At 36.9% G+C, this 27,952-nt stretch overlaps 2 protein-coding genes across 2 annotated transcripts; one reads left to right on the forward strand and one right to left on the reverse strand.

Moving 5' to 3' along the window:
* Nucleotides 1–1,548: 1,548 nt before the first annotated feature.
* hapln2 (hyaluronan and proteoglycan link protein 2) lies at nt 1,549–6,339 on the reverse strand. The gene is made up of 6 exons (XM_005472777.4): nt 6,088–6,339; nt 5,846–5,950; nt 4,728–5,084; nt 4,226–4,342; nt 3,953–4,135; nt 1,549–2,276 (listed from the first exon to the last, which is right to left on the reverse strand). Exons 1-6 carry the CDS (start codon nt 6,119–6,121, stop codon nt 1,999–2,001), a joined length of 1,074 nt encoding a protein of 357 aa, XP_005472834.1. The 5' UTR covers nt 6,122–6,339; the 3' UTR covers nt 1,549–1,998.
* Nucleotides 6,340–18,361: 12,022 nt separating this feature from the next.
* Nucleotides 18,362–27,870, forward strand: rhbg (Rh family B glycoprotein). Its single transcript, XM_003456422.5, has 10 exons — nt 18,362–18,732; nt 21,908–22,094; nt 22,842–22,992; nt 23,127–23,274; nt 23,557–23,723; nt 25,057–25,194; nt 25,504–25,637; nt 26,086–26,207; nt 26,524–26,597; nt 27,163–27,870. The coding sequence occupies exons 1-10, from the start codon at nt 18,555–18,557 to the stop codon at nt 27,253–27,255; spliced, it is 1,392 nt and encodes a 463-aa protein (XP_003456470.1). The 5' UTR covers nt 18,362–18,554; the 3' UTR covers nt 27,256–27,870.
* The last annotated feature ends 82 nt before the right edge of the window (nt 27,871–27,952 follow it).

Consider the following 27,952-nt stretch of genomic DNA (forward strand, 5'->3'; position numbering starts at 1 on the left):
CAGTGCATCTCAGATAAAAGGAAATGATGTGGTATACTCTGTAGCAAGATCATTATAGGTTACGAAAAGGGTACAAAAAAATGTGTGGGCTTGAAAAACAAACTTAAAAATGGCAAGTCAAGGCAATGTGTAGTTGTAGTATTTAGACATTTGTCAACACAACAAGCATTAGGAAGATTTGGAAATTCTTTGCTTAGACTTGGCTACCCACTTGACTGTGAGTCAACTGTATATTTTGCAATACAATATTTGAACTTGATGAATCTTGCCACTGAGACATATCCTCCATGTAATATTAGTTATAATAGCAAACAAAACTAACCACAACATTAATTACAGTGAACATAAAAAAAATTCAAGCAACAAAAAAACCCCAAACATGATAAGCGTTGTTGTCAAATTGTTTATTGCTAGAGATGTTATGTCTCAAAAACAGTGTGAATATTTAGGAGTTCCCCTCATTTGTAGCCATAAGATTGCCCACCATAGCGTACACTGATGACAAATTTATCATTGATCCAAATAATATGGAGTAATATGTTGTGGGCCAGCTGCCCACCCCTTTTTGGTAATTGCGACCCTCATCATTTATGGGGCCTTTGCTTTGTGGTTCTTTGACTGACCTGGAGTAACCCTTTTGTTTGGGCGCTTCCTTTTCTTCATTTTTTCACAGGACTGGTTCATCTGTTGTTGTTTTCTTGCTTGAAGGCGGAGATAAGAGAAGGAGGAAGAGGTGGGAACTTCTTTGGAAGTGTTTTTTTATTTCTCTTAAGAATGTATAGATACAATTTACATATAGATAAGGTCCCATCAAAGTGTGAGTCACACCAGCTTTAATCAGATTTAATCAGACACAGTTTGTTTTGTTTTCTAACATGTTTAACTGATTTAAACACCATGTGGAAACTATGTTAACATTTTCTTGAAGGGGACATCAGTGATTCCCTTTAATTTTGGTATTTCTTTAGATGAGGGAAAGTACCAACACTGAAATCAGAGAAATTTCATGTAGACAAACGGATAAGGCTACCGGACTGTCTCGGTACTCATTAAACATTTAATAGGAGTGCAGATCACTGCTATATTTTATATTTTTTATTTGTATATATTTTTCATAAATATGTGTAAAAATGTATAATTCGTGTTATTTTAACTTCTATTGCAAGGCTCATTAAATAAGTCCCTCCTTGCTTTAATATTTTCTTTCAATGCACTGTTGAGGCAGGAAGCTTTCCCTTACACCCTTGGACCCACATTGAAACCTAGCAGCTGTACTGAAACTGAAAACTTAACAGTAAACTGTAATGTAACTTGTTGCTGCTACTTTAAATCATTAACATCTTGACATCATGACCTTATCTGTGCAGTTTTGAAAGAGGCTACTCCTTCCTTCATTTATATTCCAAGGACTGATGGCATCTAGATGCATGTCAAAAATGAATATTTTAAAGGTAGGCTACATCCAGGCACTATGATAAATAAGGACAGAGGCTCCAGCAGCTGAGATATTTTTGGAAAGTAAGGAAAAAATATACAAAAACATCCAAACTGATAACAGGTCATCTTTTTATTCAGTAAATTAAATTATGTATCATTAATTTACACATAAATCAGTTCATCCTTTGTGTTTATTCTCCTTAGAATATGCTCATATAAAAGCAAGTCAGAGTTATGTTAAACAGACACATGATGTGTTTGCAGAGCTGTTATTATTAAAGGCTTAGTGATAGATGATTGTGCATATAAACATTATTTTATAACATTTGCCTGCAATCTACTAGTTGTTGAACTTTCCACGAACTTTCATTCTTTTAGTTATTTTTAATCATTATTATACCCAGTCATAGTTACTTTACTATAATGTTGAAAATAACAATAGTGCAAAGTGTCTGTAGCCTCAGATATAAACTTTCTTATTTGGGACAATCTTTTGGTATATAAAGCTGTATGTATTGTGGTCTCTCAGGTTTCTCTGTCTTTCTTAGTCGTGCTCTTGGATTACCTATAGCAATAGACCCCGTAAACATGTGTGTTCTTGTCTGGGAATCCAAATGACCGTACTCCTGCCTCTGGGATGCCTCCACAGCGCTCCCTGGGGTTGCTGATGGGAAACCGAACACTGCCATCTTTTAACCAACCGGCATCGCACTGGTCAAACTTACGGAAATGCCAGGCAGCATAAAGCTGGCCAACCAATGCCATCTCAGCTCCCTGATTTTTACAAGTGCGTCCGGCCTGTTCGAAGGAGAAAGCCCCTGCTATGTAGAAGACGGAGCCTGTGGGAGCAGGAAACATTTGTAGAAAGAGATATAGAGAATAGGTAATTATTTAAATGCTGACAAAAAGAAAATCTGCAACTGTTTAAAAGTCCTTATTGTTTTACAAGTCCAAACATGTCTGTCATATTTTCAACAGTAAGAGTGGGAGTATCAGTAGGGCTTTCCAGCTGGAGAGACAAACAAGCATTTTCCCACTGAACGTGTTTCCATCATGTCACAACAGCACCTACTATCAATACTGCTTTTGTGTGGTAGGTATTAAAGGTCACATTATTTCTACTGAGAATCCGGATTCAGTATCACTGCACTCAACCATAAACAATCATCAATAAAAAATTAAGAAGCAACGCCCTGTAGACCATGGCTCTACTGGCATTACCAAGAAATCCAAAGTGTGGTGACTTTCTGGGACCTGGGTGTGTTTGAGGTGCACTGCTCGGGTTTCTAAAGGGGGAACTCTTTTTAAAAAAATAATCACTGCATAGATTTTTAACTGCACGATATACAGTGCTTCACAAATTTATTATGCCACCACCCAGTGTAATGTTAACAGTACTGATAATGAACAATATCACGTTTTATATTTCTGTAATAGTTAATCATTTCATGCTAAAATAATAGTAATAGCTTATGAATTTGCTGTTTTACAGTTAAGCCGTGTTTCAGCCTAAATGAGAAAAATGTGAATTAAGTTCAGTGAACCCAGTTATTTTTAGTTGAAAAATGACTAAAAGACTTTTAAAATATTTGAATTTTCTTGTTTTTATGACTTTTTTTCTGGTGGTTTAATACATTTGTTAAACTGTATAACTGTATACAAAAAAGATGATATTTTCTAAGGATTCTTCTGGGTTGAGTCAGTTTATTTTGTCACTTTGATTCATAGAAGTTCAGAATTGTTTTCTCATAATTAAGGGTGTAACCAAGAGTGCATACAGCCTACAGGAGTGCCTAAGGCAGGATGAGGAAGTGCTAAAACCTGCATTTCTTGGAAAAGTCACCCAAGGCTGTTTCTCAACTGGTAACAGCTGTAAGATGAGTGACAGTTTTTTTCTATTTCAGTAATTTACTTGTTTTGTTGAGTGCTGATATAGAGAACTTGGGTCATTTTTATTGAATTACACAAAATACAACTTGTTGCTGTGTGGTACATGAAGCTTGTGTTTCAGTTTTGGTGGGTTAAATTAACTTCACACTCCACCCTCTCAAATAAAATAGGCTGTTTCAGGTTTAACAAAACCAACATTCCAGGAGTCAAAATGGGGATTTAAAACCACTGGGTATGGTCACGTGGCTATGTCCATCTTTTATAAACAGTCTATTGTGTGACATTGTATACTTTATCTGGTGTTAAATTATTTCTTAAAGAAGCTGACTTAGTATTATTCGATTCCTTTTCTATTTTGAAGAACTCCCACATGAAGAGCAAACATACACTAGCCTCTCAAGACTTCCACGCCTTGTTATGTGACTCTCTCGGCTTCTGCTGATTAATTCTTTCTGAAGATACGGTCTCCAAAAAATGCTGTGATTTTAGACAAGCGTATTACAACAGGAATAAATAATAGCATTCGGATCAGTGATTCTATATTTCAAACAGTTTGAGATTTGAAAAATATTTAACCACACTTGCAAAAAAATGGAAGAGTAGAAAAGTTTGTTTCCTATCTTACCAGATGTCTGTGAAGTGAAGCAAAAAGCATCAAACCGATCATTGTTTTTATCTTTTGGGCCATAACTGCGGATGCCTGAAGGCAACTCGCCTCCACAAACTGGTCGTGGGTGAATAATCGGATAATGAACAGTGCCATCATGGAGCCAACCTGCATTGCACCAGTCCAAACCCTCAGTCCAAGCTGCAGGAAGAGACAAAATAATAAAGCTGGACAAGCAGTAGATAGCATTTGTTGATTGGGAATACATGCTTTGAACAGTGTGTGGGGTACCTCTGTAAAGCTGGCTGTATGTGGCTAATGTGCCATCTTGCGTGGCACAAGCCTCTTTTGCTTCTTGGTAATTGAATCTGTAACGGCCATCTTTACTCTGATACGGGAAGACCACACCTACAAATAGAAGGCCTGCTGTCAGTGCTGGTTTTTCTCTGCCCTGGCAAAATGAGTGCCCCTATGAAGCTATGAGAACATTTCAAAATAGCCTGTATATCTTTCACATCAGCGGTTCTCAGACTATTTTTTTTTTCTGGCAGACCCTTCTTGATAAGCAGGAGAAAAAAAGATCCAAGTTGAACCATAAAAACATGGGTAAACCTTATTTTTTCTACAAAAAAATCCTTTTTATTCTCATGTGTTTTTGCCCCATGACCCACCAATGGCTCAAACCACTATTTTACCAGAAATACCCTTTTTTAGCTAGTGTATACCATATGAATAATTGAATAATCAGACATGTACCGATATCCTGAAAAAGCAGATACAAACTTTTTTTTACCTTCAATCCTCAAAGTAATGGTGACGCTCTCATCCTCAATGCCATTGACCAGCTCACAGCGATACGTGCCTTCATCTTCCAGCTCAAGACGGCCGAGCTGCAGGGAGGCGTCCATGGCATGAGCCTTCCGCAGAGAAGCTCGCTGTCCAAGATGGCCGTATGGCTTGAATGTATGTGCATTGGATATCATGATAATATTTTCTGGTCCAACCTTCTCTGGTTCAGTTTTGGTCCATTTAACCTTGTAATGGCTGGGTTTGGTTCTGAGGATACATGGTAAGGTGACATTATCTCCTCTTTGACCAGTGACGTCTGCAGACACAGGCGGCTCAAGAAGATACTTTAGTTTCTTGGAAGCTGTGGGCGAAAGAAAGTCAAGTATCAGTCAGTCATAAATAGAACACTAATGTCAACCTCCACTGTGACAACTTTTTTGGGTAAAAGAACAACTTGTTTGCACTACACCGAGCAGTGTAGTGTAATTTTTCTGCAGTGCAAAAGTTATTTTTACCCTTTTAGGTTAAAGCTTTAAAATTTTCTTCACAAGACACATTTTTGGCAAAAATATTTACATTGATAATCATGAAAAAAAAAATCTAATTCAATCTAATTCAGTAATGATTTTTAAGAGCAGGTCAGTACCAACCAGAAGGTTGGATTGGTTGGGTCTTTGAACAAAATACTAAACCCCCAAGTTCTCCCTGATGCACTTTAAGTGCTCCGATTGAGTAGTGGTATATAAATTCCACTCCATCTATGACTAGAAGTAGCCTTCTACATTGTATGCAGTAACATATATTCTTTTCTTTGCAGCACTGATAAAAAAATATTCTCCTCATAATGAATACTGTGCTGAAGATGAAATTTAGCCCATATTTGCATTTTACATAAAACAAACTGATCAGGAGTTCAATACTGGGCAATATTGATAACATCCACAAATATGAATTATTTTTCTTCTGTTACACAGATAAATTCACAGGTTGAGTCATCAAAAATGATGCAAGTTAGGCAGTAAATTAACAGGTATGTAAAGTATGCTCAGGTCAGTACATGAATATATAACTGCAAAGCTTTGCCAAAACGTCACCCATCATGTGAGAGTAATGGGATTTTACCTGCTCTCTCAGGGGTATATAAAGCTGAAGACCAGGTGAAGCACCTTGATATCAATAAAAGAATCACCACACAGTTCATTATGAAGGGTGTCACTCCTCCTCCTCCTGTGATTCATGAGAAAACAGAATATTTTGTTCTCACAGACAGCCTGGCATCATCAGTCAATAAAACTTCCAGTTAAGAGGTAAATTTTAAATTCAATGTTTCCCAAATTTTTAATCGGAAAGGCAAAGACAGAAACCTGCGTAATTGAGAAGATACATCCGTTCGGTCATCCTCCAGCATCGTCCAGCACGATGTTTTCAGTGTCCAATCAGAAAATTCTCTGGATAAAGCTTGACTTTGTTTCTCTACTATTTATCTCTGTTGTGTCCTCTGTCCAATCATCAAATGTTCATCTGTCATCAGTCTCTAACTCTTACTCCCTCTCTCCCCTCGCTCTGGTCATATGGTCCACTCTGTAATCAACAGTGTGTAAACTGGACTCTTGTAACCATATGAAGATCTGACACTCAAAAGCTTTCTGTCTGTTTTTGTTTATAGTCATTCTTTCTTTGTTTTTATTAAATATGAGACAAAATATGAAAAACAAAAAGTTTTTCAGAGGATTATAACTATGAATGAAACATTAGCACCTAAAATTCTACATTTTGGTATTGCAGGTCAAGGTGCAAACACTGACTTGTAAAACATGCCTTGTTTGAAAATGCAAAGAGAGCTGACACATTCTAAACTTGTCAGTGGTAGATGTTACCTTTAGAACACATGCATTATTTATTAATTGCCCATTAAAGTATTAATTGATCAATTACCAGATAGCAAAGTATCTGTAAACTATAATCTTATTAAATTCCTGTTTGAAATGACTGAAAAAACAATGAATATATACAAAGATAAGTTTTGTGTGTTGCGTCTTAAGAACACTTAAGAAGGAAAACCTTAAAATTACACATTAAAACAAAGAAAAGTATTAACTTTCATCAAATCTGCAGACTTTTCTTACATTCCTTTGTGCTGTCAAAAAACATATTGTACAATAAAGTGCACAGAGTGATGAGCCATCTCTGAACCCTGTAGACAACAAGTTAGCCTGTGTATTCTAACCTTTCCCATAAGGTCGTTGCCAAAGAGCACTATAGTGCGCATTGAGCCATCTTTGTTATTGCCCACATGGCTCTGGGGGCAGTGGGAGAGGAAGCTGTGTCGGACCTAGTTTCCTATTCCACCACAGTCCTCGGCACAAGGGCAGCATTGTGAGGGTCATGTTCTCCACACAGTGACAGCAGGCAGGAGACACACAAACACGGTCCAATGTGGAAAAAAGATTAAATGATGGGATTCTTCTGTTTTTGCTTGTGTTGCTTCCCCATTGTGCTCCGTCATCAATGGGACTCTTTCATGTCCTCCAATTAGTATTCACACAAACACCTCTAGGTGACAACAACCAAGTGGCTCTACAGAACTCTCTCCATATACAGTACCAATGCATTTATTACGTTGCTTCAGTTTGTTAAGGTTTGAAGGTATTCTTTTGTGCACAGCTATCTTCTACACTTTGATTGGATCATTACATCACTTTGATTCTTTCTTATTTCAGTAACTTTGCCTGCTGATAAACAAAGCTTTACCTGGCCTCACATTCAACTGGTATACAGAAGAGTTCATGGTTGACTCAATGTGTCCTGTGGCTGGTGTCCCCAAACAACACTGTTCCAGAGGTCTTTTGATTTATTCAAATCAAAGTTTTCAAATCTATGCTATGCAGTCATGCTCCTAATAGAGACAAGCTTTCTTCTGATAACCCTCCCAACAAGTCCAGCATATTCAGGCTTGTTTTATAATTGTTCTCTCATAAGTTTAATATTTAGCATGTAAACTAAAGCCTGTAGAATCTCTTTGGGGTGAACTGCTGGGATATCAACGCCTGTGAAGAGCCTTGCATTGTGTTAACACAGACCTGAATGTTCCATTTCAGCAAACTACATAGACGTCTGCTTATATATAGGAGATCACACTTGTTGATGATCAGTTAATCAAGTGCATGAACTCCTATGAAAATGTTCTTTTTCACTTGACTGCATGCCATTTTGTGCAGGCTTTCATGGTCTTTGTGAGTGTTGATCTCCTGTCTATGAAAAGAAAAATAATGTTATGCCATTTTGGGGCAACTACACCAATTCTATCAGAGAACAGAAGAAACAAAATCATCAGGATATTTGTTCTTCAGATTCTGGTTGCATTTAAAGGGATAGCTGAATGTTGCTTGGAGGGCTTTGTGCCCTATGTTGTATAGAAATGTTGCCCTCTGCAGTTTAACTATCATAACGACAATAAGTAACTTCATTTTGTCATAGTGCCATCATGTGGTAGTTTCAATACAATTTTTTACACCAAACTGTGATCTATATTTTTCAACATTTTTTATTATTCTTTATTGAAAAATATAGATCACAGTTTGCATAAGTTACTTCAGCTCTTCACTGTAAATATAACAAAGGTTCAAAAGCCTCACAAAAATATTTTTCTTCTTAGTTTTTGGCTCATTTTCTTATATTCCGCAGCTGCCTAAGGCTCATAGTTACTAATTCCAGCCTGCAGGTAAATGCTCTCTCACTCGGTGACAATTAATTTCCATTTTCTTGATGGATGTGTTCTTGGTGTTTTGCAATTTACTTTTGAAGCACTAAGCAGGGCTGCAAATCACAGAGTCCGTTAAAGGCGTTCAACGTTTTAATCTCAACGCATTTGATAACCGCTCAGTCCATCTACAGTTGATGAGTGGGGCTGATATAAGAGCTGGTCGACCTGCCTGCAGCCCTGATGTAGTACTGATGCATGACTCTGTTGACAAAATCTGTGAAAAGTGCTGGGGTCATGAAAGTGCCTCATGGTAAAAGTATGTACTTTTTGCCAACGCTTCTACATCTCTGAAACTTCGTCATGTAAAGACACATCACCCTAACTTCTAACACACTTCAAAATACCCTTCTTCTTGATTCCCATGCAGAGAGTGACAGTTTGTGAGCATAATGACAGTTTTACCTTCCTTAAAGTTTTTAAAAAATCCAATGCTAATGAGTGGCTGGAGGCACTTCCTTGTCTGACTAGGTTTCCCATATCTTCCTTGTAGGTGGCTTTTTTGTCATTGCATTTCATCGAAGTACCAGGGGTCTAAAATAAAACCTTTTGACCTTTTGATTCTTATGAAGCATATAATGATCTTCTATAAGAAGTGTGAAAGCTGTTTTCCGCTCCTTTCCTGCGCCTGTTTAATTTTACATCAAGTAAAGTGTTTACAGCAGAAATGTGTGAAACTAAAAGTGACATGTCTCTTTTTCACAGCCAGCTCTTAGGAGAAATAATGTATTATTTTCCCTGCTACTTTCAGAGGTCCTTGTAAACTTTTACCGTCCTTGTAACCATAAAGCCCATATGGGCACAAACTGTTTCTTAGAAAACAGTTCTCAGGAAATGTCAACTGACTGTTACACTGAAAATGAAGTTGCTGGTATTTAAAACCAAAACAACAAGCTTGTAAGATGTAGAGCTGAGGTGTACTACAGAGTCAGGCTGTAATTTTAGATGAGTTCATCAGTAAGGGCAAATGTTTTTACATGAAACAAAACACATTTTAAACCATGCAGGCTGCCGGATGGAAACACCAGTCATTACTATCAGTCCTTTACTTACCTTTGTATACTTACCATTCACCCCTTCACATCCCTTCACATTTTCCATGCTCAGTTGACTCAAATGTTACCAGTGAACATAATTCAAGGTAGCAGTTCACTTTCCAAATTTAGTAGCTTTTTTTGTTGTTTGTACTAAAAATTGCATCTAAAAATTAAGTAAATAAGAACAAAAACTGCACTGACTTTGAATAGGATATTTGTTCTCTGTGCCAGTCTCACTGACTGCACCTTTATTTATTTTTCCTTTTACATTATCACTGATGTTACTGTTTCACATCAATACAAATTAACGTCGTGTAAGGCTGTGTTTGGAATGTCAATAGGATAGTGGCATATTTTAGTAGCGTGCTGTAAGCATTTAAACATTCCCGTGATGCCACTTCTGTATTACGCTGATGGTTGTCAAGTTATCAGTGTGATGTGTCATTTGACTCTGTCCATGATTTTCAACAAATCACGTTGTCATGGTATGCTGATTAATGCGATATAAGACATGTGACACTTGTTAGTCTCGAAGCACTGATCCAGATCATGCATTGGTTGGCTGCTCAGATACCTCATTCTAATGAGAGTACTCATACCCTATCACACTTCAACATTGTTTAGTTTTGATGAACAAAATGCTTCAATAAACATTGCTACACATTTAGTTATTTATATAAAGAAGTTTTCACATTTTTGCACACAGTCACTGCACAAAATATTTTCCCAAAGCTTTTGGGGAACATCAACATGTTTTTTTTGGCAAATGTGAGATAAGCCTTTATGTTCTTTTTGATCAGCAGCGGATTTTGTCAATGGAGTAATTTTGATAAGCTGTCCACAACTGGGAAGGGTCACCACTGACGCATGGTTTTTTTTTCACTTAGTAAGTGAAATAATCATGTAGAAATTACATTTTATATTTATCTGCATTATATTAGAAGCGGGTAATACTCATACTTTCACAGCACTGTACATTATACAAAAAATATATTTAAAAAAAAGACAGGAGTCCTTTGACCCCTTGTCCTTTACACGGAGTGATTTACTAATGAACCTGAGGCCTGGGGCACAAGCTGAGTTAGTTGTGTAACAGTCAAAGAAGTAGATATGAATCTTAACTTAACATTCTCATACATGTTTTTCCCTTTTGAGAATGGAGCTCCCTCCAGGTTGTTTCCTGCCAGAACAGGAAACCAAAAACAACAAAATGCAGGTTGTGTGTGTGTGTGTGTGTGTGTGTGTGTGTGTGTGTGTGTGTATGTGTGTGTGTGCGTGGTACTAATCCTGTAACTAGTATACATATAGTTGATACTTTCATCAATATCAAATCATTTACCTTATAACTTATAACTTTACATACATTTAAAAATATATGTAAAATATTTCCTACAATGATGTAACCCTAACTCTAATTGCCACTATTTAAAGAAATATATAATTTGTCAGTTTTACCCTGGGACAAGACATTTTGTGCCAGAGATATAACATATGGTATTATACCGAAAAAGAAATGAAGAGGTTAAAGATTTAGCAAATTGTGATACTGTACGTTCAGATGAAGTGGCATAGATTGAATTTAAACAATGAAAATGGCCAGTGTGATGTCACCCAAGTTGAATATTCTGGTCATTGCCACCTTGATGTCTTGAAAGCTGGATATGACAAGTGAGAGGTGGATCTGACTTAGAAACCAAGGAACACTGCATGCTCATACAGCAGCGCTTGTCCATCAAAAATAGCCACACCCTAAAGCGTACCTTGCTTCATACTATGTTGACTATTTTATTCTTACTGGGATCATCTTTTTCAAACTGCACAACATGTTGTGTTCAACGCGATGTGAAACCAGCAATGATACTATGAACTTATTAGGAAAGTGTTTTCATTCAAATGTGTTTTCATGCAGGTTTAAGGCATTTCGTACAGAAAGCTATATCATTTTTTCTATGGCTATAACAAAAACGCTATAACTAAAAATTTGGTTCAGTTATAGTAAGCTCAAATAATAGATCCTTTTTTTCCTGCTTTGCTCTCTTAAAAGGTCACATAGGCACAAAGTTCCAAGAGTACAGTATAAAAGTGTCAAGTACCAGTATAGCTTCCCACTGTCAGCTATCTCAGTCTTACATAACAGGCAAGCTTAGTCTTGCATTTATCTCTTTTCATGTGGTGCTGGGGCTCTTTCTGTTTGTTGTTACTATACCGCCTCTGATGGGAAGATTGTGTTATCAGTAGAACATGGGAGCCAGTACTGCACTGGTGGAACGACAATAAGTAACACAGTACTACAAAAAAAACTGTGGTATGCACGCTTGAACCCCTGGTGCTAGTTCACAATCAGTCAGGTGACACACCAACGACAATTATCTAATGTAGTTTTCACATGCACCTCTGTCCTGTAAGATCTGGAAACGATACCGAACATTCTAAATTTATCTCATTTCAGCCTTATCTTTGAAGAAGTGCAGCTGAGGTATCTTTTGACTTTGGTGCCCTTTTGTCTGTCGGTTGGTTTGTCTGTTTTGGCATCAGACTGAGGAAAGCTAACTGGCCAAATTTTTTTTAATCAAATCATGGTTAAGGAAGAGCTCAATGCTCCAAACCTGCACCATAACAAATCGCTGCAGGTTTGGATCACTTCACTTCAGTCAGAAAAGTGTTTGCGTGTTAGCAGGAAGGTCAGGGGCAGATCTACAAGGGTGGGGGTGGGGGGGCAACTATCCCCATGTTTAGAAACTTCCCCCCTCCCCTTGTAAAAACTAATTGCTTGTTTGTGCAAATGCCTCTTGTAGCCTTTCTTTTCTTAGACAAGATCATGATGCAATAAATTGTTTTCAAGTGTTTTTGTGGGTATTTTGTTGGCTATATTTACATATAGGGGATTTTCACATATTTCACTGAGTGCCCCCCTGCCTAGACCTCTTGCCCCTCCTTTGCCCCTCCCCCCATGTAAAATTTTCTAGATCGAGGCTCTGAGTAAGGTAACAGCTGTGCTTCATTATTGTTGTTGCTCATTATATCATTGGATTATTACACTGGTTACATCTGGCTCCCCTCCCTCAACACTTTTTTTTAAAGGCACCTGTTGGAGTGAGCTTTACATGCATCACTTACAGGTTAATCCCATTTAAATAAACACTGAAAGTTGCAAGGTTAAGGATAATCCAGATGTTTTGATTGTGCAGAGCGATATGTGGATATATTCCAGCTTTGGTTTGCCTGCTCTGTGTCACATTATGTTATCTATTAATAAAAACAAAGAATAACAACATTTGTTACTCATTTTGTTTTTGGAGTTACTAATTTGTGACTAATTTGAAAAACTGAAAATGAAGAGGCCTGTCCAATGTGAAATGGAAATGAATTTGGGAGCTGCTATACAGCAAAAGCCCTGCCCCCTTGGCACATCCAGGAGGAGCTCTTAGCAATGGGAAAGGGGGCTGGAAGTGCAGCAACTCAGAGAGATAGGGTGGCGCAACGCCATTTAAAAGTCATGCAGCAGCATTTTGAGACACCGAGGACTGGCTAAAACTAACATACAAGGAGTTACAGTAATGTGATAAATATTGATTTATTGATATTGATCTGACTGCCCAAGCCGTGATAAATAATGATATTTTTTTTCTCTGAAGTAATGGATGCTTATTAGAGAAGGGGATTCATTCCCTACATTGGTTATAAATAATTTCCTCGTTTGTTTTACATAAACCTTCAATTTTTTTACTCACATGTTTCTGTGTTGCTGTCTCAGGTTCTGATTGCATTTGTTGGGACAGCTGTCAGCTTCCCTGTGATATCTAAACAATCCTTCATTTCTAACAAGATCTTTCTCATTCAGTTTCTGTTTCAGGCTGTTGCACATCAGTCATCACATTCACATACAATGAGCTGAGAGGTTTCTATGTTGTCATTTTCCCATTAACAGCAGCAGCAGTTGTGAACTTTAATCAGAGTTTCAGTTTCAAGTTTAGAAAGCTGAAGTTGGCTGGAAACCTTGTTGATTTTTAATGCAAGCCTCAAACTGCTAAGATAAAGCGATAAGGAACAGGACCAGTTCAAGAGCAAAGACAAGATTTGGCATGTCTACATGTAGGTCCTTATCTCTGAAGTTTTATGTTTCATTTAGGTTATAAATCATAAAACAAGACATATCTAATGGGTTTTTTCCATAAACAAGACTATACCTGCATGAGTGTTGAATTAAATGCATTGCTCTGTTTTCTGTTCGATTGAACAGCTAGGTATGAAATCTTCCGTAAAAAGTCTATGTCAGGGTATCTGTGAGATTTCTTTACACTGGTAATCTTCAGCCTTGTGTAAATTACTCTCTAACGATAAAAATTTCTTTAAAAACTGTTTTATTCTTAAATTAGTTAGGAATACAACGCACCTGTAGAAAGGAATTTATATATTCATTTACAATTTTAAAACTCCCAAATGTTAAAAGAAGATAAAATAAGGCATACTAAGACTGTTTAAAACAATACTCCTTTCTTAGACTTTTTTTAATGCAATGGAATCCAGAACACATTTTGATAATATATCTTATAAGGAGATTTTACTTTACATTATAGTTGGATATAAAAAGTGGTTCAGAAACACACACAGATGCCTTTTATTTGGGAATAACATTTTTTTTATAGGGAATAGGTTATATAGACTCTAGAGTTTGTGTTTATGGTATTAAAGTTAAAGTGTGTAAAATAAAACTGGTAGATGTCACCAGATTACAGACTGTGGTCAACTGAATTCTGTTTTCTTTTCCCTCCCAATTGAACTACAAAATCCTAGGAACTGGAGGACGGAGACATGGAGAGGCAACCAACTTTAGGCTCAAGCCGCTTTGTTATTACATAAAAATTAAAAAAGACATAAAAAAGAAAGAAATGCCCTTGTACCCACTCAAACATGTGTATTTACTACTGTACCATGCATGCATAGTACACTCATAGAGATATGTACCACAGTTTGAAAAGCGCAAAAATATCTGTTTTAGATCATGGAGTCAAAACAGGAGAGGTATTTTTGGTTAGTCCAAAAGTGCATCAATGACTTCACCTCACACAAGGACAGCTGACTGTGAACTCGCAATATCCTCAAAACATTTCCATTTGTTTTGCAATTTTTAAAGTTCAAAAACCAACTGCGCAGTTGCTGCAGAAACACATAACTTCTGTGAATTGAATAAATAAATTGCAGTGCAATAAGTTATCGCCATTATAGTTGCCAAAATGTTTTATTACCAGACTGTATCAGTTAGTGTAACTTATCATTGAAGTATATCAGTAGAATTTAGCTGAAGGGGTGCATTTGACTTTTCTTTAAAGTAATTCAGTGCACACTTAATTACTCTTAACTTTCTTATTACATTACTTTGTCATTATTCCATAAAATGACCAGAAGTGGATTGCCTCATACTAACAATATAAACTTGAACTTAAAGTTTCACACACCAACACAATCCTCATTTACACACTAAGCAGTGCATATTTGTGAATATTATATTTTCTTCTATAAAATAAGCTCAAAAAATGACTAACTGTACCAGAACTGTACCTTTAAAGCAACATACTTTAATAAATTTGTGGTATAGATGAATAATATACATGTCCCACAACAGGAATTCACATTTAATTTAGGTATTTTCATGGATATAAAGCTTATATAATGATAAAATGCTTAGTTTGTCACATGACATCGTGTCATATGAGAATACCGATCAGTGAAGTTTTGACTTTGTGACAGGAAGCTGAGCAGAAAGAGTTATCTCTCTCCAGAGTTCATGGCTTCTCTTTGACGCCCGTGGTATCACGGGGTAATAGTTTAAATACTTCAAAAACATAACAGCATTCTTGCCAGCTCTGAAGAAAAGGCAGCCTGTGCTGATAGAAGATGAAGATACAGGTGTGAGTGACATATGTTATGAAACATTATAGCAAGAGAAAGAGAATGCACATGAAAGTTAGCTTACCTTAGCTTTGTACAACCTCAGCTTGTCCAGTCCTTTCACAAATATATAGCTGTTCTCTCTAGTGTCTGTCACAGCTCTGTCTGTGTAAAAAGCATAGCAAATGGTCTATGCATCTGTGGCTTTAGTTTCGAGATTCTGGAGAAAAAAATGCATGAGTGATAACACACGATGATATCTTATTGGGTGAAATATCAACATTTGGTGATTTAATTTTCTGTTGTGTCTGTTGAACTCTGCATATGTGGATATCTCATTTTGCATATCAGACATTCTATCGTAAAAGGAAGAAAACTTGCAATTATGGGGGGGAAAAAATCGGCATTGTGAGGCACTGATATCTATGGTTGCTCCATAAATTTAAGGTATGATTCTATTTAGGTACAATCATTCATATTGTTCCCATAAATATACACTGATTAGTGTGTAATTACATCTTCCATCAAATTGATGCAGTCTCCTAAACTTAAAATTAATCCATTAAAAGTACAAAGGAGTGAGCACCAGAGCAAAGTAGTTTCTTTGCTACCGCATCTGGGCGATATTGTTGTTTTTTCATCCGCCTTATCAGCACTTTGAACATCTTGATTTGGTCTTGACTAGACTCACAGAGCACAGTCTAAAGTTAGAGATGTGCCGCAGCATCAAGATGGATATCTGTAGCATTTGATTTCTGCATTTAAAATGGCCATTGACTCTGCTAAGTAGCTGAATGGGCACTGCCGACTAGCACAGAGCTACAGTTATTTGTAGTTTGCTTCATAATACCTCTGTTTTCTCGTGGGGCTTTGCTAAGTATGCCACTCTGCTCAGCTTAATATCATGGAAAAATGTGTAATGGACACGCTGGTCCACCGTGTCCATTTCACACTTTGGAGACCTCTTCAAAGTGTGAAATGTACGTGCATGTAGGAGTTGCAGTAAATAGCATTAGGGGCCAGTAACAGCAGATTATGCATTTTTGTACTAACAGGGACTTAGAAAAAAAAAATCTAATGTTTAATGTTTCACATCACACTGTTTTCACTCGTGGACACTATATTCTTCTTTCTTTGTGATTTTTTGATGGAGTCTTTTTGCTTCTTGTTGGTTTGGGAGCAGACACAGTCTCTATGGGGATAGGATTTCAGGGGAATAACAAGAGGAAAGAAGCTGCAGAGAGGCATGTAAGATTGCAGCTTTGCTTCCTGGTCCCAACTGGATAGTCACATTCTTTGTGGGGGTTTGGCCAGGTTTCTAGAAATGAGAGCTGCTCTATCCAAAGCAGGATGGTTACCGTCTCTTCAGTGGGTGTGTTACAGACTGGGGTACAACGATTAGAGACCCTCCCGATTTTTCCGGGAGAATCCCAAATTTCAGTGGCCATCCCGAAAATCTCCCGGAGCCATTCAGACACACATTCAGGACTACACTGCCATTCAGCAGAGGTTTAACGTGCAAAATGAATGTTTTAGGTCGTATATACTTTTTACTGCCTATCTTTATGTGTAATTTATTTATATGATACTTATTGTGTTTTCTTCTTCTTTCAGTAATTCTTAATATAATTACAATCAAGCGTGGTAAGCGTGTCATTCAGTTTGCCAAGGTACAGCATTTCTGTGTAAGCTTTGAGAGAAAACATTGTTGTAAATATAGGCTGATATGTAACTTAAATTGTATCCTGTAAGAGAGTGTCTGTGTGAGTCACATTGTCATGCTTTTTTAAATTTTCCCTCCTGTTTTCCTTTATGTTCCATGGTATTACTTTTGAATAGGCTAAAAAGCCCTTATTTTATTATTGTGAATGTTGTTATTTTGGTTTGTTTTTATGTCACCTAGCAATGGTGCAACATTATAGATGGGTACGTGCAATTCCTGAGCTGAGGCTAATACCATGTAGGAGTCGGGCTTTGTATAATTGTTCGTGATATAAGGATTTTCTGTGTATAGGATAGTATAATTTGGTTGCAGTGCTAGCAGCTGTTGCAGTGGGGAGGTGTTGAGTTCATGTAATTGTCCCTGTAGGATCACATTTATTTATAGTGGATTTGTTACTAAAGTAACCTGTAAGCCTCCTGTTGGTGTGATTTAGTATTTTTTTTCTCAGGTGATTTACTTTGTGCAAATATGTTTTTTTTTTCTTTTAATGGTCTAGTATTATTACAAATCTTTTAAATGATAAAACCCTATATGTATTTGCTGATACTGGCTTCTTGTCCTTTTCATTCTGAACTCATCCCTGTGTGGTTTTAATTGACAGTTGTATGAGTAGTAGGCCTTATAGGCTACAGTTTTTTTTAATCACTGAGAGATCCGCTGTGCATCCAGAGTGTGTGTGTGTGAGTGAGTTGTCTCAGGAACTTTCAGGAACTTGTTTATGCATTCTTTCAAACAGGATTCAAAAACACACCCACTATGACTGTGTAGCTGAATTATTTTGCTTTGCTTTTCTCTGCTTTTAGCATGAAACAGAAATACAGAACAGAAACTGTCTCAAACTGTATGCTGTCTGAATGAAAGAGTGGTTGCTGCCAAATTGCAATATTATGATGACAGTTGTACACAGAAAATTAACATGACACTTAAATCTGATGCTACTGGCTAAAATGTGGTTGTCCAGCAGCCATAAACTAGAGGCTTAACTAAGTGCTAAACTACTAGTTTATAACTTAAACTTATTAGCCATAAATTAGTGTCTAAAAACACTTGAAACACAAATGATCAAACTGTATCTATCAAAAGTACTGGATTATTACTTATCATAAACTTATTTGCTGAACTCCAGCACTTCAAACCACCTTAAAAAGTAGGTAGAAGGGGGCGGGAATAATATTAATTATGCCATTTTACGTCCGGTAGGTGTGTCCCAGGAGATGAAAAACACACATGCAAGTTCAGCGCTTGTGTTTGTCTGTGAGCTAGTTCTTCCACTCTCACACAAAACATCCTCCTGTCTCTGCAGGACGCCCCTCAGTGTGTGAGAGAGACAGTGTGTCCAACTTTCTGTGCTAGAGCTGTAATTGATTTCATGAAGAACAAGCCTCATTAAATTTCTCCTCTTCATCTCACCGGGAAGAAAACATGGCAGACGCAAATACCAACATGCGGCTCAAACTGCCGATCACCTGCTTCATCCTGGAGATCATCCTCATCATCCTCTTTGGGGTGCTGGTGGAGTATGACGAAGAGACAGACGCAAAGAAGTGGCACCATTCGAACCACAGTCAATATGACAACGATTTCTACTACCGCTACCCAAGTGAGTGTTCTGCAGACATGGAAGGAAAATTTGTACATTACTCCTACTTAATATAACTTTATTTTTTGCACATAGCATATTACAGATTAGTGTAAACCAAGAAAACAAAATAATAATTTTAACGATAAGCTTACCTCTGCCTTGTTCTTTAGGCTATCAGCAAATCCTTTCAAAGTTTCAAATATATATGTTAAAGTGGTTCTCTTTATTGCCCGTTGTTTTGAGACATGGCCTCACTGTGTGCTTATTTTAGGACTGATGTGTAATTCATGATCGCATGCAAGTATATTTCAACAAAACACAATTGTTTAGTTGTGCATTAAAGGAGAAAAGCTGCTGAATTAAATTTCACCAGCTCTCTTTTCCATAATTGGATGATCCTATTCATTGTGAGTGAACATTTCATGGAAATGTCTTCCAGTCCACTGCTGTCCCACAGAGGCAAAAACATTGTCCCCGCTATTTGTTAACTTTGTGATGTTACCAAAACATTTATGTGGCAAAAAAACAAAAAACAAACAAACAAACAAAAAAACAACAACCAAAAACAACTTTCATACTTGTTAGGGGCACTCATTGGATAAATAAAAGTATAGATTTGTGGTCAGTTTTATGTAATAACTTGAAATGATTGTATTAACGCTCTTATTACATTTAATTTTATTTACATTTAATATATAGAACTTCCAGTTAGAAATTATATTTTCAGCAGAACTTAAAATGAAATGTAATAGACCTAATAATGGAAAATATGTGTTTTGTTTCTTGCATTTACATTGGTAAACTTAACACTGAAGTTCTTGGAAGTCATGGAGCACAAAGTTCTAGCTTAGCAGTTGGACATGTCTGTTAAGATGGTGCTTTGTGTTATGCTGGGCGTGTGTTAACAAATCAGGCAGCATTCTGTGAAGAGAATCTGGGGAGATGAACTCCCTCTTCTTTACAAGCCACCTCCCACCTGCAGGCAGCTAACTTGGGTGTTGATCCTGCCCTGCCCTATTTGTAAGTCACCTTTGAGAACCTACTGGAGCAGAATTAGCGTACATATTACTTTATTTCAAAACCAAATTACAGGAACTAATAAAGCCACAAAGTCAGCAATATTTTTTTACGTAGTTATTACATGACCAATTATTACAATTTTTTAAATAAAAAGAAAATTCTGCAAACTCATCACATTCTCATCAGCAACATTTGTTCTTTGCACTGAAAGATAAACCTTAATTAGTCCCACACATGGGAAATTTGTTTGGTGAGCTAAACTAATAACTTGACTGTTATCAGTTGGTTAGCATAGTCACTGCATTTTGACACATCATTCAACGGTACAAAATGAAACATTAAAACCTGTACTTTTAACAAAGCTTTGACCAAATGACAACTATTCTCTTCAGCTCTGCCTCAAACAGTACAGGACATAACAGATTATTCGAAATTCATAAAGTAAGCACAGAGACAAAAGGTTCATTGTGGTGTATGGCAGTCTTTAACCTGACACCCTCACTGTCATGGGAGATGATAGAAAAGTTCACCTTTTGCAAAACCTACATCGTTTACCCTTATTTCATTCTTGGGAAAAAATGTACAGTAAACATAGAAGTTTACACTGTACAAAGCCTGTGTTTTACTAGACTGTCCTCCAGAAAGGAAACACACAGGTCACAACTTATAGTTAAAATGAAGTCCTGATGTGCACTTCCTCTGAAATATATTCTTTTGAAATCCAGCGACATACAAGTTTCACTGGAAAAACACTTGCATGGGTAGGTTTAGAAAAAAAGTGCTCTGACTGAGGAACTATAGTTGAGAACTGGTGCAATAGTTTACCTGAGGGTGAACAAAGCCAATAAGTAATGAAAGAGGTCATCTTTCAGTGGTCTAAAGGTTACAAGTTGATACCCTACACTGCAGATAAACATCCATTTTTTGTGTAAATGTTATCAAGAATTTTTCAAGGACTTCAGTCTGTCTCTGTTGATCCTAAATCACATAAGCATATTTTATTTGTCATTAAACAATATAAATACTTTTACAGTAATAGCTTTAATGCTTTTACTGTTTTTTTTTGTTTGTTTTATTTTGTAACAAATAAAAATTCCATAAATGAGAGACAATATCAGTGTCTTGAATTCAACGCAATGTGGAAACATGTAAATAGTTGTTACTGGAGGTCAAGCAGAAGCCAAATGTTAGACTTAACCCAGTGAAACCTTTTACTGCTTTGACTCTGGTGTCAACACATGTGCAATAACACTAATGTGCAATAATCTTCCTGGGATCGTTGTATTTTTTACTCAGTTGTATATAGCATTTGTATTCTATTTTTATCTTATTGTATATTTTATTCTATTTTATTCTACTGTATATAGTATTTTATTTTATTCTATTCTGTACAGTTGTGTACTGTATTTATTCTCATTTTATTTTATTCTAATTTTTGCTTCATAACTTTTGCACTGTCCACTTCCTGCTGTGACAAACAAATTTCCCACATGTGGGACTAATAAAGGTTATCTTATCTTATCTTATCTTATCTTAACCAGGAGCTAATGAGAACGGCATTTGGGCCAAAACGGCAATGAGGACATTGGCAACGCCTCTGCATTGTCCTGCCAGTTAACTGTTACCATAGTGACAGCAGGCAAAGCACAGTGCAATTTTGTGTTTGGGAATATGGGACAAATAGATAAACATAAATGGAAACACCCAGGTGCAAGTTTAGAGAGTTCAGATTCATATGCTTTCTTGTCGCAAAAGCTAGTCTTTCACACAATACAAGTGATAAAGTGATGATCCAAGAATGAATAGGAGGTTTCATCATACTGAAGCATGTCGCAACTTAACCTGACGTTCCATTTAACCAAAGCTTATGTAAGTAGCCATTCAGTCTGTTATTTTTTTTTTCACTACAAAGCCCTCAAGTCACAGTGTCGCTGGCAATGACTGAGTGAGTTTGTTGAGAGTAGCTATTAAGGAAAACATTCCAGACCAATCCAAGCGAGTGATATCCTCCCTGAAGTGCTGTCGGAATTCCTCTGACCAAAGAAAATTTATTGTTGTTTGATGAAAAAAAAAATGAGGGGAAAATGTTTTAAATACCATTGGTAATTCATTATTTCATCTTTTTGTTTCTCAGTTTTTAACTCTTTTCATCTACATGTTCTACATTTTGCAGGTTTCCAGGATGTACATGTTATGATCTTCATTGGTTTCGGTTTCCTCATGACTTTCCTCCAGCGTTATGGCTTCAGCAGTGTTGGTTTCAATTTCCTGATTGCAGCTTTCGCCTTACAGTGGGCCACACTTATGCAGGGTTTCTTCCATGGTATGCATGGAGGCAAGATCCACGTTGGAGTGGAAAGGTATGTGGACAACCATGCATATATGAATGTGCATGCAAACGCATACAGAATATGCAAAATACATGAGAAAAGTCTTGTCTTTTCTTGACTCTTAATCCTCTTAATTACAATTATAAACACGAGTGCACATAATTGAACACGTGCAAATACATATACAAACAAATCAGTTTCATTTGTTATCCATATATGGCATATAATAACAGCAGTTAAATGTGCATAGGCAAATAATTAAACAAAATACTAATTTAAAGAAAAACTCTTTTTAGGTTGTCAGAAAAGAGTTTAAATAATGGATTTGACAAGATTTGTAAGTTATTCTTGAGCTAGTCTTGATTTCCACCTGTGAGACTGGCACATTGTGTACTTATATAAAAAATGGCAATAAAGATCTTATTTTAGCCTTTTCTTATGACAAGGGGGACAGAATGTTCTTTGTCGAAACTATAGGAGTGGCTGACTATAGGAGTGGCTGACTATAGGAGTGGCTGACTATAGGAGTGGCTGACTATAGGAGTGGCTGACTACTTTTGCAGTGTTAATTGCTTCATGGTTAAGCAATTCCTGGAAATATTGTTCACCTCCACTGTGTGACCATTGCTCAGTTGCATATCTTACATTTAAAGCAGCCTGAATACATCTTATGGTTACCTGGAGGTAGTAAACTGTCAATACTCTTACCACTTGATGAATGCAAAAAAAACCCAAAACAAAACATTAAATTGGTATTTGTTCCTTTGTTTCTTTCAGTATGATCAATGCTGATTTCTGCACCGGCTCTGTGCTGATCTCGTTTGGAGCTGTTCTGGGTAAAACAAGTCCAGTCCAGTTGCTTGTTATGGCTGTGTTTGAGGTCACACTGTTTGCAGTCAACGAGTTCATCCTGCTAAGCATTCTTGGAGTAAGTTATAATATAATGAAATTCATATTATGAAAACATGAATTACATAAATAAAAACTGGAACTGTAGAGATTGGTCTAAAATGCACAATGCACACCTGAATCTTCACCATTCTTACACTCGGCCTGTTCCAGACCAAGGATGCTGGTGGCTCCATGACCATTCACACATTTGGAGCCTACTTTGGCCTGATGGTGACTCGAGTCTTGTACCGACCCAACTTGGACAAGAGCAAACACAAGAACAGCTCAGTCTACCACTCAGATTTGTTTGCTATGATCGGTAAACACTTGCAACTACTTTTGTGAAATGCAAATATAAAATTTTTCTTATTATATGTATACTTGTCTCATTTAAGAGTAAATCTTCAGTCACTTGTGCTCTCAAGTGCTGTTAGCGTGAACTGTGTCTGTAATCACCCAAATAAAAACATATAGAAGCACGCTATAGTATTTGAAACAGGAACAGTTCTATTTGGAGTAATTTCAAAGTGTAAAATGCAATCAAAACTACTGTAGTGATGAAATATTAAAATGTTGTCTTTTCTATACTGTTTCTGTATAGGTACTCTCTACCTGTGGATGTTCTGGCCCAGCTTTAACTCTGCCATCACAGCTCACGGAGACGATCAGCATCGTACAGCACTGAACACCTACTACTCCCTGGCAGCCTGCACTCTGTCTACTTATGCCATGTCTGCCCTCACGGCTCATGATGGCAAACTGGACATGGTGAGGATACAAAATTATAATTTATTAATTGAATTGTAGCTTCCAAAAGCAATTCACCTTAACTCTTTACCACTTGAAAGCCTAATAGGAGTATCCCTTGAAGCTTATTTCTAAACCGTCATATTTCAGGCCTCTTTGTGGAACAAAATGACTGAGTTTGCATCAGAAGTTAGTCGGGGGGGTCTCTGCCTATGCAGCTACCCTTGGTAAAACCCAGAAAGCAGTCTGGTGGACATCAAACCACATTTTTATTGATCCATACTGAGGTGTAAAACTTATTATAATGGGTTTAGGGGAGGTTGTCAAATGTTTTCTTATGGGGTAAAGATTTAAGAATAAAAGATATAATTTAAAAAATTATTCACATCTGTAGAAGTCAGAAGGAGTGCACAGTCAGTATTAACACAGTGAAGGCAGGGTGGGGTCAAGAACTAGGTTTTTTCCTCCTGTCAGCAATGTGAAAGTCAGCTGATCCAGGTCACGACAGAGTCACTTCTGATAAAAACTGACAAACATGTCAGCTGACGGTACACTCCCCCCCAAAAAATGACACTGTCACTCAGTCACATGTGCTTGTTGTCAAGCCCGTCTGTTAACAGTAAGAAGTCAAGACGAGACATTCCTGTGCTGATTTGAATCAAACCGAAGAGGGAAATATAAACAGCTCATAAAATTGACAAAGGAGACAGACGTGCCACACAACCTGCTGATAGTAAAGACAAACCAATCATCAGAAGGAATCAGCTTATCTCTAATATCTTCCACCTATTTGCTAGCACGTGGCGCAAAACCAGCATGCTACAGAAAGATTAATTATCTTACAGTTCTTGGTGCTCGCATCTGACGGTCTCATCTGTTCATTTATTATTTTGTAGATCTCCTCTACAGACATGCAAATACATACAGTCTACAGAACTGTAGTTGCTGAAAGCAAGATAATAAAGCATGCTTTTCATGAAAAGAGAGAAAAACGGGATTATTTAAGTCATATTTGTGGTACATTATGAGGACCAGAGGTGGCAAAAGTACAGACTTTCTCTACCTAAGTAGAAATACAGATACCTGGGTTAAAAAATACGCCAATAAAAGTTGAAGTATTGAAGCAACTTAAGTAAAAGTGAAAAAGTACAGGCTCTGAAATGTACTCAAAATAAGAAATTTAAAAGTAAAAAAACAACTTTCAGCTACAAAGGTAACTGAATACATAAATTAGTCAAATTTTAAAGTTGAAAGTCCAAAATTAATGTGTTATATAAATCTAACGGAGTGATTACAGGATTTGCTGTGTAATTTTAAAGATGCATCATTAAAAATCCTTCTGTCACTATTTTAGGTCCACATTCAAAACGCTGCCTTGGCCGGTGGAGTGGCAGCAGGAACAGCTGGAGAAATGATGCTGACGCCTTTTGGCTCCATGATTGTCGGTTTCTTGGCTGGTATCATCTCTGTTCTGGGCTACAAGTACCTCTCAGTAAGGATGATTCAGTTTTCATGTTTAATAAATCAGACAATGAACTGTGATGTACTTGTGGAAGGGAAAGGAACAAAAAGAGGTTGCTAAAACATACAATTTCGGCTAATCTTTCAAAAATATGTATGTGCTAATTTATGTTTTCAAGTTATTAAAACGTGGGGTTAAAAAACACTAAAATTAATTCATTTTTACTGAAAATATTATTAACTTGAATGGGCTGTGAATACATGATGTTGTTTAGCACTAGTTTCATCCACAAAACAAACACTGCCACATAATCCTCTCATTTTGTTTTCTCTCCATCAGCCCATCCTGGAGAGCAAGCTGAAGATCCAAGACACCTGTGGGATTCACAACCTGCACGGTATGCCCGGTGTTATGGGCGCTATTGTGGGAGCCGTCACTGCTTCTCTGGCTACCATAGAGATTTATGGCAATGGGTAAACATTTCTTTTTGTATTTGTTTGAAAAAATAAAAAGGTGTAAGATCAAATATCATGTTGACCTTTTCCCCCCAAAAAACATTGTAATGAAAGGTTAAGGGAGAGCATAATTTTGAAAGAACAAATACAAAAAAATATGTACTTTAGCATATGGTCTAAGTTATGAACTGTCAAGACCAGGACATAAAAGAACATTAAAAATATTCGATTTAAAGGGTTGCATATAAAAAATGTAAATCATTCTTTTGATGATTTACAAATCAGAAATTATCAGGCAGAAAACTTTAGGCTTTCTTCAACCTGCTCCTTTCATTGTTGGGGATTGCAATGGGATGGAAATATGTTGGATGTGGAGGTGTGCAATTTTGAGAGTGAAAAATCCATCCAGCCCTTCCGTAAATTAAATTTGAGCTTACTCTATGTTTTTCCTCTGTGCATATTTCAGTATGGAAGAAGTGTTCCCTGACGTGGCAGATAATAAGAGAACCGCATCTTACCAAGGTGCAATTCAGGCCATCTCCCTTGCTGTCACTCTAGGCTTTGCCCTGGTGGGAGGGCTTCTTGTTGGTAGGTTCACACCCGCCTTTACTTTTTTTAATTCCTTGGATTTAACACACTGTTAACATGCGTGATATGAAACATGAAGTACAGTTTAACTTAGTGGACTTTTGTGACCTGTGAGTTACCAGATCAGTAAAAAGCAAAGAATATTATGTAAATGATATCTCAAGATTTATAATTCAGCGGTCAGCAGTGCTGTTCAAACAAATAAAATCTTGTAAATTTAGAAACCCAAAGCCTTGCTTTCAACTTATGTCTTTAAAACTTATTGAAAATCTTCATTTAAAAAAAAAAGATTAATTACAAATAATCCTTTGTTTAGGTTTCATTATGAAGCTTCCCATCTTTGGAGCTCCTTCTGACGCCTCGTGTTTTGAGGACAGCATCTACTGGGAAGTAAGTTCAAAGAAACTTTTAGACACTTCTAAACTCTGTATTTGTCCACAGCCAAAGAAACACTGCAACTATACTGTAGGCTATGTGGAGTTTAAGATTCAGACTTCCCTGCTGTAAAACAGAGCAGTGCCTAATTTTGCCACAAGATGGGAGTGTTTCACCAACAATCAGATGTCAAAGACTGTCATACGGCTCATAGCTAGTAAAGCTGTTGAACCACCAGGTGGAGCAAATTCAACACTACAATTTATGATCAGCCTGGTTTATTACACAGAATCTGATCACTTTGGGCTGACGTCATTTAGATTTTTGTTGCCCTTGGTGCTTTTGAGTTTGTGTTTATGAATGTTTGAATGACCACACGTTTAAAAGAAATACATTTGTCCCATTTTTGCAATCCGTCTGACATTTAGATACATTGAACCAGTAGACAATTAATACCATTAAACCAAGAACCAGCTACTAATGAGTGCCTTGAAATGTGACATAGTGGAAAATGGAAGGATGTTTGAGACCAGTTGATATCGGAAGTCTGGGAACTCAATTATCTCCTGGTATCTGTCAGGTACCTGGGGACGAGGGAAGTCACGAGGGCCAGTTGACCACTGTGAAGACAGAAGAGTTCGCAAAGCCAGAGGAGACTGAGAAGCTCAACTAGACACAAAAAGACAGAAAGACAGAACCAGGCACACACACTGTGAGATTATAGCAACCTAGACCCTTCTAAGAAAATATATAAAGCTACCTATATTGTACTAATGTAAATGTAAATTTGCCACAATGTGCTGTTACATTTTTATTCACATCTTTGCTTTCCAAAATGAAAAAATCCCTAAAGAACTAAAACTAAAAAGAACATAAGTGTCCATTTAATATGTTCTGGACAGTTTCAACCACTAGATGTCGATCTAGAGCTCCATCACTCTGTGCTACTGGCCTGCAGAAAGGCTGCATTTCCAAATGAGGTGTCCATTTGATGAAAGGTGCTTTGTAATTGTTTCCTAAAGCAACGTATTGTTACAAAATAAAAGTTTTACAGACAGTTCAAACCAAAGACAGGCATCTAATAAAAAATACCTTCAGAACATTACATATTACAAATGTTATTCTTCAACCAATATGTTGTTTTTTTCTAGTTATGTACATCTATTTGGTTAGTATAACAGACATTTTAACATTTAGGAGACTGACCTAAGGAAGGTTACATCTGAAGTTAAATAATTTTGAAAGACAATATTGTAATATTTTTGGCAAAATAAATATTTCAAATGTGCATTGTGTTTCATTTACTACTTATGACTAAGTGGGTCTGCTTTTTTGTTAATGGGGTCAAAAACAATAGGAATAAAAACAAA

Source organism: Oreochromis niloticus, linkage group LG11 (assembly GCF_001858045.2).
Source record: "Oreochromis niloticus isolate F11D_XX linkage group LG11, O_niloticus_UMD_NMBU, whole genome shotgun sequence".
In the NCBI taxonomy this organism is placed as follows: domain Eukaryota; kingdom Metazoa; phylum Chordata; class Actinopteri; order Cichliformes; family Cichlidae; genus Oreochromis; species Oreochromis niloticus.